The sequence below is a fragment of the Diabrotica undecimpunctata genome, chromosome 4 (assembly GCF_040954645.1).
Source record: "Diabrotica undecimpunctata isolate CICGRU chromosome 4, icDiaUnde3, whole genome shotgun sequence".
Taxonomy (NCBI): domain Eukaryota; kingdom Metazoa; phylum Arthropoda; class Insecta; order Coleoptera; family Chrysomelidae; genus Diabrotica; species Diabrotica undecimpunctata.
This window is the reverse complement of record NC_092806.1, coordinates 5,844,202-5,856,204: the sequence shown is the minus strand read 5'-3', so window position 1 is coordinate 5,856,204 and position 12,003 is coordinate 5,844,202. Positions and strand designations below refer to the sequence as shown.

The 12,003-nt window shown below is 32.5% G+C and overlaps 2 protein-coding genes and 1 pseudogene across 5 annotated transcripts in view; 1 reads left to right on the top strand and 2 right to left on the bottom strand.

The window, feature by feature from the left end:
• hts (adducin 1-like protein hts) overlaps nucleotides 1-8,686 on the bottom strand; it is a 134,797-nt gene extending 126,111 nt beyond the window's left edge. For 2 of the 4 annotated variants that reach the window (XM_072528751.1, XM_072528757.1), the window contains exon 1: nucleotides 8,368-8,685. The gene's annotated coding sequence lies outside the window, so the exon portion shown is untranslated. Of the gene's footprint in view, nucleotides 1-8,367 lie in introns of all 4 variants that reach the window. The other 2 variants (XM_072528753.1, XM_072528758.1) reach the window with 2 other exon arrangements.
• On the bottom strand, nucleotides 3,443-4,891 carry LOC140438053 (serine/threonine-protein kinase 3 pseudogene; annotated as a pseudogene).
• A 782-nt stretch (nucleotides 8,687-9,468) lies between the features above and the next one.
• LOC140439083 (uncharacterized) lies at nucleotides 9,469-11,664 on the top strand. The gene is made up of 3 exons (XM_072528750.1): nucleotides 9,469-9,592; nucleotides 9,695-9,929; nucleotides 10,076-11,664. Exons 2-3 carry the CDS (start codon nucleotides 9,703-9,705, stop codon nucleotides 10,326-10,328), a joined length of 480 nt encoding a protein of 159 aa, XP_072384851.1. The 5' UTR covers nucleotides 9,469-9,592; nucleotides 9,695-9,702; the 3' UTR covers nucleotides 10,329-11,664.
• Nucleotides 11,665-12,003: the final 339 nt, after the last annotated feature.

Genomic DNA, 12,003 nt, shown 5'->3' with positions numbered 1-12,003 from the left:
TGCACAAACACATGTAGACTAAAATGTGCTACCAAAATAGCTAAAGAAGATAGAGACCTTTTTTTCAATGAATTTTGGAAGTTAAAAGATCATACGAGAAAGTGGGATTTTATTGCTCGTCATGTGAGACAGGTTGCCAAAAAACAAGTAACTATTACTGCAGAACAACGGTCTCGAAGAAATTACTCTCGAGAATATTACTTCTACATTCGCAATGAAAAACAACGTGTTTGCAAAACTATGTTTTTGGAAACCCTTAACGTTTCAGAAACTTGGATCACTACAGCATTAAGGAAACTGAAAGATGGTGGATCATTAGAGGAAGATAAACGTGGAAAGCACACTAACAGACCACATAAACTATCACCAGAACTTATAGACAACGTAAAAAATCACATAAATCAGTTTCCTGTAGTACCTTCCCATTATACCCGTAAGAATACGATGAAGATGTACCTTGAAGAAGGGCTAACTATCCAGAAAATGTACCGATTGTACAACGAGCATTGCGAAAAAAATAACATCACTACAGCTGCCACGTCAAATGAAAAACAAAGAAGTTATCAGAAACTTAAAAGACATAGACAAACAGCTTGCACTAGATGATAAGAGCTTGTGTGTGGCTTGCTTTGACCTTCAAAAGGTTTTAGCTACCCCTTTGTCTAACGTAAGTGATTTTTACTACAAAAGCAAATACTCTACATATAACTTTACAGTTTATGATGTTGGAAATAATCAGGGTTACTGCTATGTATGGCACGAGCAGGTGGCTAAAAGAGGTCCTAATGAAATTGCCAGTTGCCTCTGGAAATTTTTAGATCTCAAGGCACAACAAAGTGTTAAAACGATAATATTCTACTCAGACAACTGTGGAGGACAAAATAGGAATCGTTTTGTGTTTTCGATGTTTGCTTTTGCTGCTGCTCATTTTCATATTGATATTGTTCACAGATTTCTGGAAAAAGGCCACACTCAGAACGAGGGTGACAGTATGCATGCTGTTATCGAAAATGCAAAGAAAAGGCAATCGGTTGTATATGTGCCAAAACAGTGGGTTACATTAATTAGAATGGCTAAAACTACAGGAAGAGTTTATGATGTTACGGAAATGTCCCAAGATAATTTTTTTAATTTTAAAAAACTGACTGATACCGAGAATTGGAAACTTGACAACGAAAAGAAATCAATAAAAGTTAGCAAAATACGAGAAATAAAATTTTCGCATGAACACCAAAATTCTATAATGTTTAAATACGAATTCGATGATGGTTTTAGAGGTTGTGACATAAAATTAAATCGAAAATGCAGAGGACGGCCTTCCACTACTATCAAATTTCCACCGAAACTGTATGATGCACCATTACCAATTGAAGAAAAAAAGCTAAAATGATTACTGTGGCTGTGTAATACCGGCAAAATACCCACAATGTACCATGGATTTTATAAAAATCTTAATTCAAAGAGTTATGTACCTCCTAAAGTCGAGCTCGAAGTTGATTCAGTTGAGAGCGAAGAAGAGTCGGATGAGGAAAATTGAATTAAAATATTCAACTGCAAATTATATCAGTAGCTTCTTCAAAATGTAGCATTTTATATAAATAAAGTTAAGAAACAAATAATTCTGGTATTTATTACTTTAAAAATATCTCCATCGAAAACTATAGTAACTCATTCAAAAGTCACTTATGACCATTTCTGTCTTAAATCTGTTTTACCCTTGTAAGATCATTATTAAAAGTATCACTTAATGCTATAAAAACATCCATTTAATAGATTAATGAATTTTGGTAACAGTGTAAATACATTTTTATAATTATCTCAATTACATAAAAAATGAGTTACTACAGTCTTCGTTGGACCAGTCGATCTGTACATCGACGAAATGCAAGATCGGTCGAAAACATCGCCGCTGTCCGTTAGAGTATACAGAAGAAACCGAGGCAGTCGATTTAATCGAATCGACCATGGACAACAACGTATGTTCGCGAAATGGGGTACACTAATTTTCACCGAAAAATCACCTTCAGCAATTAAGGCCCATTTTTAGATAATTGGGTATATCAACAAACAGAATTGTCGAATTTGGGACGATACCAACCCAGCTAAGTTCCAATGCACCCCGAAACCGTCACTGTTCGGTGTCGATTTTAGGCTAGCAGTGTCATAGGTCCATATTTCTTTGAGAACGACATTAACCATGATTACCAACTGGCGTGAATTGGATAATATGGACCCAAACGACATGTAGTTTTAAAAGGAGAGCTGTATGTGTCACATTGGACATTCTTCACGGGAGATTCGGGGACATGGTCATCTACGTGAGAGCGATATGAACTGGCCACCGAAATCAAGCGATTTGTTCACATTAGACTACTTCTTGTGGGATTTTCTTAGGACGCGTTTGATTAAAGACCCTCTAGATATATTCTCAATTATGGTAGCTTTCTATATGTATTTGCCACATACAGTCGATTTAAAAAACTATACTGCATTCAATACAAATCTGGTTTTGGTGTGGTATAATACAAATTTATCCAAAAAAAAAATCATTCTAAAATGCCAATCTAACAACCAAACTAAACCACTGCAAAAAATATGTGACATGTCTGTTTATAATTTAGTTGACAAATGGTGGCATAACAAAAACCTTCTTCCAATCGGATTTCAATATCTGTTATTATTTCAAAGTCCAAGTCAAGTAACTTTATTCGTACACCCTTATTTGCCAGATCTGACTCCATCTATCATGTCTTTACTTAACTGAAAAAAATCTAAACAGTAGTAAGTTTACTTTCAACAAAGGGAAGTGACTTTCAGTCAGATATTTTCATTTCTCTCAATAAATTCCTTCAAGAGTAGCGAGGCCTCAGCATGTTGGAGAGCTCTTCTTGCTCATTTGCCATGACTGAGTGGAAGCTAAAGATGATTCAGCTCCATATATTAGGCGACACCTAGATCCAGTATTAACCTTCACCCAAAATGTGCGACTCTGACGAGAGAAACCATTCATTCTAAAGCTTTTAGTAAGACAAGACAGAAGATGAAAACAATGCAGTGTCTAAAGGACTATGAGTGATCTACAACGCCTCAGTAAATAAATACCGCTATTTACGCTAATGCATGGTGCAAATAATGGGGTTGATTCACTTTTTTAATGAAAGTTATGACTAAATCAGATTCCATTAGGATATTTTTTCAAAATAAGAGTGAGCGAGGCAAATATGAATGAAGAGAACATTCTAAAATCAATGAACAATGCTTCTTGAATGCACCAACAAAATAAATGATTAGAAAAAACTCAATTATAAGGAGTACAAATCTCAATGCATCTTTTATTAGTAGCTTAATACAAGAATAAATATATTTAAATAGCAAAATATTCGCACTTCACTCAGATAAAACATCCCAAGGCCTGGCATTTCATGTTTGTTGAAGCAGTCTTTTAAAAGTTTCTGTTTCTTTCCCTTTTGATATGGATAGCATTCTCCAAAGGCTGGGCCTTAAGAGAATAATGACGCTGTAACTCTTCGATTTCTTTTTCCATGGCTGCATCCAACAGCTCAAAGCGCTCTTTCAACTCTTCATAATTAAGGTCTTTAAGAAAAGTGAAATTGCAGTCGACTGGTCGAATGCGATCCAATTTGACGTCGAGCGGTTCGGAATAACCATGAGATACTCTTTGAGCTACAGAGGGACCTGCAACTGCCGAAGATGAAGCACCTTCAGTAGCTGGTGCCTGGGCTTTGTTCGAGTGTTCTTTATCTTTTTCGGTCTGATCTTGATCAAAGTGCTCGAGAAATGGCGGTTTATATTTTTTGGTTTCAGGAGATTTCATTGTTCCTTCAATGTCTTCGTCGTCGCTATTTATCACAACCATGGTACCGAGATCTGACTGGAGAGTAATCATTGTGCCCGTTTGGCTAGGAACTTTGTTTGGTACCAAAGTGGCTTCAGATTCATTTTGTTCGAGAATAACACCAACTAGGGGCATTCTCGTGTACTTCTGATTCTTTCTAATTTCACAAGCTTCAGCGATCATTTGGCTGAGGGCATTAGGCCCTTTCGATTTTTGCAAGAAAACATGTTGAATCAGATCTGTAGCAGAAGCTCTATCACAGGGATTTTTCACTAGGCACACACTGACGAAGTCGATAAATTCAGCACTCCATCTGTCAGGGTCACGAAAAGAGGGAGGCGGTTTTGTAGGAATCATAAACACAGCCCTCATCGGGTGTATATCTGCATAGGGAGGCTTTCCCTCTGCCATCTCCAAAGCAGTAATACCAATACTCCAGATATCAGCTACACAATCATAACCAATTTCTAAAATAATCTCGGGAGCCATCCAAAATGGGGACCCAATCACAGTATTTCTCTTGGAAATGGTTTCAGTTAGTTGTCCAGCAACTCCAAAATCAGCTAATTTGGCATGTCCATCAGAATTCAACAAAATATTACCAGCTTTAATGTCTCTGTGGATCTTCCTGTTGGCATGAAGATACTCAAGACCTTTCAAAGCATCAGAAAGAATTGTGGCAATCTCGCATTCAGTCAAAGTTTTCTTCCTCAGTCTTATAATATCTGAAACAGATCCAGCTCCACAATATTCCATGATAATCCACAAATCTGTATTCTTGAAGTAGCTACCATAATATTTAACTACATAAGGACTATCACATTGTTGCATAATAGAAATTTCCTTTATAATTTCATGTAAATCAGTATCTAAAGGTACTTGCTTGATGGCCACAACGTTCCCAGACTCCTTGTGAAGTGCCTTGAAGACACTTCCATAGGAGCCCTCGCCCAGCTTACATATTATGTCAAAAACTTCTTCTGGTTGCCTCGTCAAGCTCTCTTCTGATAGCATCTTTAACTTGTTTGCAGTCATGTTGTCGGTGTATTAGTTTCTCAGCCTTCTTGACATAATATGTGGTGTGTTCCAGTCTGGATGTGGGACTCCGAAGTGGCCAGTACCTGGAAAGATGAATCTCCAAACAATAAATCAAAAGAGGTAAGGTATCTTCAAAATATTTTTCCATAAAACATAATAAAGAAATACACAAATGGCACAAAAATAAAAATTATAAATTGTATCATTGACGAAACTTTTATACTGGTGTGGTTGAATGAACAGTCGGTATAAAACGAGGTATTTGCACAATAACAAATTTAACAATCGGGTGTGTAGCCTTCAACTGTGCTTTTACAACTGATTCTGAGAAAATTTCTCATTAAAAGTTCGTAGGTCAACCAAATCTCAAAAATTACCATGAAGTCTCAAATATAGTGTTATTAATAACTCTTGCCCATGATCATGTTATACATATGCACTCTACACAAAAATGAACTTCTGTAAAGGGAACATCCATTACTTTCTTTTATTATTATCCATAAACTAGGCCCTAAACAATTTGGACTTTTTAATACCCTACCACCATCCTTTGTCGTAAAGCAATGTTAACAGTAAATCCCCTTCCTCATGTCGACATCGTAATTGCAATTCATGACCCCTTTTTCAGTGATTTCTAAAAAATTTAATTCTATATTTTTTAAAATTACCTATAAAACTTCATTTTTATGTTTTTGACTTTACATGTTTATATGATTATCTGATACTTTGAATAATGCTGCTCCCTGGTAGAAGCCAGTAAAAAGTTATATTTATAGACAATAGCAATAAATTAAAATACACCAAATGACATCAGATATGTGTACTCATGTCTCTTACCTTCTGTTGTATAACGTTATAATAAGCAAAGTCCCCCCTTCCCCTTCACTACAATGTAGTTTATGGATGTTCCCATACATTATAATGCATTTTGTTCATATTTTTTTTTACAAAAGTTCAGAATTGGTACTGTAAGATCAGGAAATAGAGAAACTACAGTATATATTGCAGACAAAATCCAGGTCAGAATTTTAACAATATTAGGTGACCAAATCTGTCTCAAAAACCAATCTTACGATTTTGGAAAAGAGAGCCACCTCTTTTTTTGCCACTAAAAATCCTAAATGCTGATTAAGATATTATAATTTTACCTGCTAATAAAGACAATGCCAAAGTTGCACTAAAAACCAAAGATTATAACAATCCAATTAAAATTAAAGAGCTGTAGGAAACAGACACCTACAATAAAATGAAACATGACCCCATTGGAACTGTTTTGAGAGAACTAATAAACTTGTAGGGGCTGGCTGTATTAAAGAACAATTTACTAAAGCCTTCTTTAAGATTCACAAGGAAAATGTCCCTTTAACACAGCATTTATCTATACCATATGATCATTTTTCCCACAGTTTTGAAGAAAATGGTCATAAAATGCTGTCTATCCTTGACTTGTCTCATTATAGCTAAGTTTTTGTTATATGGGGCATAAAACAATATATACATCTAAACAGTACAACAATGAAGGAATTTACTATCCAAGATTGTTCAAAGAGAGTATTGAAATCTGAAAGCGTTAGATAAGTTTGTATCTAAACGGGATATAGAGCTAAATTCCAGATGCACTGAAAATTTCAAGGGAAAGAACAGAGAGATCATATATTTAAGTACTTCAACAGTGTATGGTAAATGCAACAACGAGAGTAAGTATCCAACAGGGTCCGTCAATGTATTTAAGATATATTATTCATTTTGTTTGCCTAGAAACATTTATATATTTGTTAGGCTCCTGGTTTAGTTACTATGAGTTGTTTTTTATATGAAATTATTAATAGTATTCACTTATGACAAAAATATACCATTCTATCTAATTGTATATTAATCTTATCTCTTCTAGATAAGTTAATTTTTCATAAAGCAAATATATATGTAGTGATAGACAATATAAAAACACACACCATTCCATTTTTTGCAAAATATGTGTATACATACAGTATATATCTCACTAGGTTTTATTAAACCTTATTTTCAATTACTTATCAATACAATGCTGATAACAATATTGGTATTGATAAAATTATACACACAAATCATTAATATAAATTTTGTAAGTATATTTGAAGTCGAAAATCTAATTAAAAAATATTTAAGTACTTCTAGATAAGAAGTAAGTATTATATGAAATAAATTTGTTTTTTGCCATTCGTCTACTTGCTATGTTACATTAGCTGGGAAATTATATATTTTAAGATATGATAAGAGGTTCTGAAGTTATTTTCTTGTAGTATTTATAAATTGTTTACTATATTTAATGAGAATTAACCATAATATTAGTTGAAAATGCATTTCACATAAGTATTACACATGAAGAAAAAAAATAATTAGTTTAATAGCAAAATTATGTGTCCCTAAATGCTTATGGAGAATGAACTACACTGATACATCATAAATCAAGGATATTAATTCAATATGAATTAGATGGTATATAAAATATATGGATTTTGGTAAAGTGTTGGTACTAGTTTAATAAACCGGAACCGTGTCTAGGGAGATGAAATTTATATTAATGAATTCTGCTTCACTTACTAATGATTATGCACTATATAAAGAAATTGTGAAAGTTAAAAACCAAGTTTTATTAAGTAATTTCAATCTGTATTGTGTAGTAAAAACATGTATCTCATATTTTGATGTAGCATGGAAACCTACAAATACTTTTTCTAGGCAGCACTTTCCTCCTGCTATGAAAGAATCTACTAAATAAATACACCTGGAGTGTACAAAAATAAACAAGCCATTTCTTTCATTATTGAACACAACCTGTCCTAACCTATTGCCAGAAATATAAATAAAGCTGTAAATTATAATCATTTAGATTCATTGTAACCAATTACATAATAAATTTAATTCCATCAGACACCTTTGTTCCACTGTACAAACTAAACAACTTTCATTTGAAGATGAGATCATCATCTATACATAAGTCAATTTGATAATGTCATACAGTAACCTCCATTGAAATTGACCAAAAAACACTGCATTTGTTAAATTGTCCCAATTTTAATTTTTTAAAATCCTTCATTCAAAATAAACCCACTCTTTGTAGGAGTGTTTATTGTGGTATTTTTCCATGTCGATATTTTAAGCTACAGAAAAGTATAACCTACCAAATAATATCGAGCTATATTTTAAATCATCGCAGGTTTGGAGTGATTTAAAATTCTAATACAGGTTGCTGGCCTCATTTTCTCGTCTAGACCAGCGAATCGGCAAAATTCAGTATAGAATTACTGGGAAATAAATCGCCTACTATAAACAAATGGAAGGGGGCCCCCGAATTTTGCAGATGAAGATACAGGTGAAGTGACACACCCCTGGTAAAATTTTATTGTTAAATAAAAAAGAGAATAATTCCAAGGATAGTACATCCAAGTACGAACTGAGTGTATAAAAGTAAATTGTATATTGAAAAAACTTACCGTGATAATGACTAAACCAAAATAATAGCCAACCGCTTCAAATGATTCTCCGGGACTCGATCGGCGATTGCTCCGCCAATAATTTGATAGGTAAAACTAATCACTGATGCTTGAGGAGGATACGCCTCATGTGGTCCAGTTATATCACAAATAAGATTTAGTCAACAACAACGTTTAGTTCCCTTAATTTACTTTATACAAAAAAAACACTTATTTACAGAAAAGGGACACAAAAGTCATTCAATCCGCGTACCCACAGCAGTTTTCTCCATACACCACTGTGCACTCTGCAAGCACCTCTGATGAATTTTTCTGGTGCGCTTGCGCAATCTAGACAAGTAAAACCAGAAATAATTCAATATATACGGCGTTGTCGGATCTCTAAAATATATTAAAAATAAGATGCAATGTCACAAATATTTTGTTGGTTTTTTTGTAATGTTTGTAAAAATATATTTGTGTCAAATGTATTAAAAATTTTGGCATTTTAACGTAAACAAAATCATTGTTAATCAAAAGTCATGTTAACCAACTGAAAATATTAAGGGAAGTTAAATATATATTTATTCAAAATATTTACGGTTTAAAAAAACATAATATATGAACTAATATAATTGGTAAAAGAAAAATAGGACATTTAAAGATTAATTTGAAATAAGTTTAGATCTAGCTTCCAACAGCTTCGTTGAAATGAAAAATTGAAGTGGAATTCTACTATTTTGATTTAGTGGCCACTTAAAGTACGTTTTTGCTAGAAATAATATGTATGAAGTTCGTAAAACTGATAGAAAAATATTTTTTCCACGAGTAATACTCGTAAGTAGAAAAAGTCACGTAAGAGATATAAAAGGACACTTTAGTTACAGTGTTATTAATTATATTATACGTTCTAAACATATCACATTGTTATATTAATGAGCTGAATTATATATTTTAATAACGTTATAAATACTAATTTTTTGTTTGTAGATATTAAATCTTTTATTTTTTTTAATTTTTTTACAGCCGGCAACATTGCGTTATTCCACTCCCTAATGAACATTCACCAAACCACCAAAATTGAACTCTATGTTACCCATCTATAAAAACCATTATCCTAATACACATTCTTAAATGATACTTGAACAACTAGCGCCTTCGCGTAAAAAAGAATAACTAAAATCGACGTTTTCCGACATTTTTATTAGGTGGGAATTGTCAAAATAAAAATCATCAAAAACTTTAGGTAAAAAATAGTTTTTAAAATACATTTTTTTATTAAAAATATTTTTAAAAGTGTGTTAAATAATGTGTGCTAAAAAAATTAATACTTTTTAACTTTTTTTAGTTTGGAAAATGGGAAGGAGAAGTAGGTCAAAATCCCCTTTTGGTTCAAGGAGACGGGATCGCGATAGAGAACGGGATAAAGAAAGGGACAGAGACAGGGATAGGGATCGGGACAAAGATAAGGAGAGACATAGGCGGAAAAGATCGAGAGATCGGTCGCGAGACAGGGAAAGAAGACGTTATTCTCCTGAAAGGGATGATCACAGGAAATATTCTCGTTCAAGATCTAGATCTCTGTAAGCATTTTTGTAAAAATTTCTTTGTTTTCATTTTTTTTTGTAAAATACCTGTAGTTGCATTTTATCTTACAGCAAAATTAATTTTTTTTTAAGTAGCTGTGATTTCTTAAAGAAAAATGGTAATTTATTGAATATTTTTTTAGGTCTCCAGTGGATAGAAGACGAAAAAATAAAGTTCCAGACCGGCCTTTGATAACTGCAGCCGATCTGGAAGGAAAGAGTGCAGAGGAGCAAGAAATGATGAAATTAATGGGCTTCTGTAATTTTGATACAACAAAAGGTAAAAAAGTAAATGGAAATGATGTGGGTGACGTACATGTGATCCTCAAAAGAAAGTATAGGCAATACATGAATAGGAAAGGTGGTTTTAATAGACCTCTGGACTTTGTAGCGTAATTTGTGATTCAACAGGCATTACTTTGAACAACCAATACCTCAACTCAGTAACCTCATTCATCAGAATGCAATTTTTATATTTTTTTGCTATACCTATACCTCCATAGTTTCAGGTTATTTATATTGATCCAAGGGGCATTTGCTTCATTTTTCAGTTGGTAAATAACATTATTAATTTATATTTTAAGAGAATATATAGATTTGGAAGTATTCAGTTACTTTTGGTATTGAAACCTCCAAAAAACGTAGATGAGACAGTATTTTAACTTATTTTATTCATACAGTATGTAATTACTTCCAAAAATAATCTGTAAGTAAAATTTCTGAACAGATATAGATAAAGGTTGGACATACTAAAATGTGATTATGAAAAACTTAAACAGCTTAAACATTTTGATGTTAACAGAGAATAAAAATTAACTAGAGGGATCTAAAAGATGAAATAAAAAACAGTGACATTTGTAGTGAACTGGACAAATCTGATAATTTAGAGATGATTCTGTTCTATACATAATTATATATAAATATGATCTCTTGTACTTATTATTTTAATTTACATTATAGTATAATGCATATACTAAAATATTCTATATGGAATTGAAAGAGATTTTTGAGAATTGTGTATATATAAAAATAAAACATCTCAAAAGTAGTAAACCAATTTTTATACTGTGTACAAATAAAATAAAACCTGAAAATCTTGTATGGTGAAGTTTTCTGCTCATTGTTTTATTTATAATATATAATCATGCAGAGGAGCTATCTATTGCTTAAAATTAGCTATTGTGCATTAAGAAGATGATGACAATATTATTTACGAGTTTTATTAATGGTTCCATTAACAATTTAATGGCTTTAGTGATTTTGCTAATTCACTCCAAATATGTCAATACGATCATCTTTTACAGTCTCATCCTATTCAGTTAATTTTTTATCTCAGGGAAGTAAGCCAAAAAGATTCCTGTTATAGACCTTGATCAGGCTAGGTATAAGACTTTTTTATGTACTATAAGCCTCTAGGACAAAAATCTACACTTCTGTGGTGAATTACATGATACAATATGTATTCAAAGCTTTTAAAAACGGAAGTAATATTTGTGTATGCAAATATAAATGGTATAGGGTTATTATTTGTTAATATAGGCATTGTAGTAATATCACAAATAAATTAGGTTTATTTGTAAAGATGCAGCAAATGCCTCCACCTATTTGTTGAAATTTCTGTATATATCACACATACGGGTTGTTCAGTTGTATAATTTTTGTATTATTTATAAGCTCTAATATCAAACATTTGTTGTTTTATATTTTTTATGAATAAACTTTAAAGACTGAATAGTTTGTTTATTATCTTTGCATTTCTCTTAATTGAAACCAAATCAATAACTATTTTAAATTATGTTAATGGTGAAATAGAATTTAGTAGCGAGATCTTGAAGGGTGTGCCAAATTCATCACATTTTTTAATAATATACAGGGTATCCTGTTCAGAACGGGACCTAGGATAACTGAATTTAGGTTTAAGAAAATTTTTATGGATAGTCCATCAGTACTACAGGAAGATTTGCTTTTGATACTACTGATTGTTTGGATCAGTTCAGATTTATCAACTGATCTTATAAAGAATGAATTCGAGACCTTTTTTGAATTGGGTAGCGAGATCTTGAAGGGTGTG

What these genes read in the sequence shown, in the direction of transcription:
- LOC140439083 (XM_072528750.1), top strand. Translation starts at nt 9,703, where the DNA reads ATGGGAAGGAGAAGTAGGTCAAAATCCCCTTTTGGTTCAAGGAGACGG. An exon ending in CGTTCAAGATCTAGATCTCT is followed by an intron (nt 9,930 to 10,075) that starts GTAAGCATTTTT and finishes ATATTTTTTTAG; the next exon opens with GTCTCCAGTGGATAGAAGAC.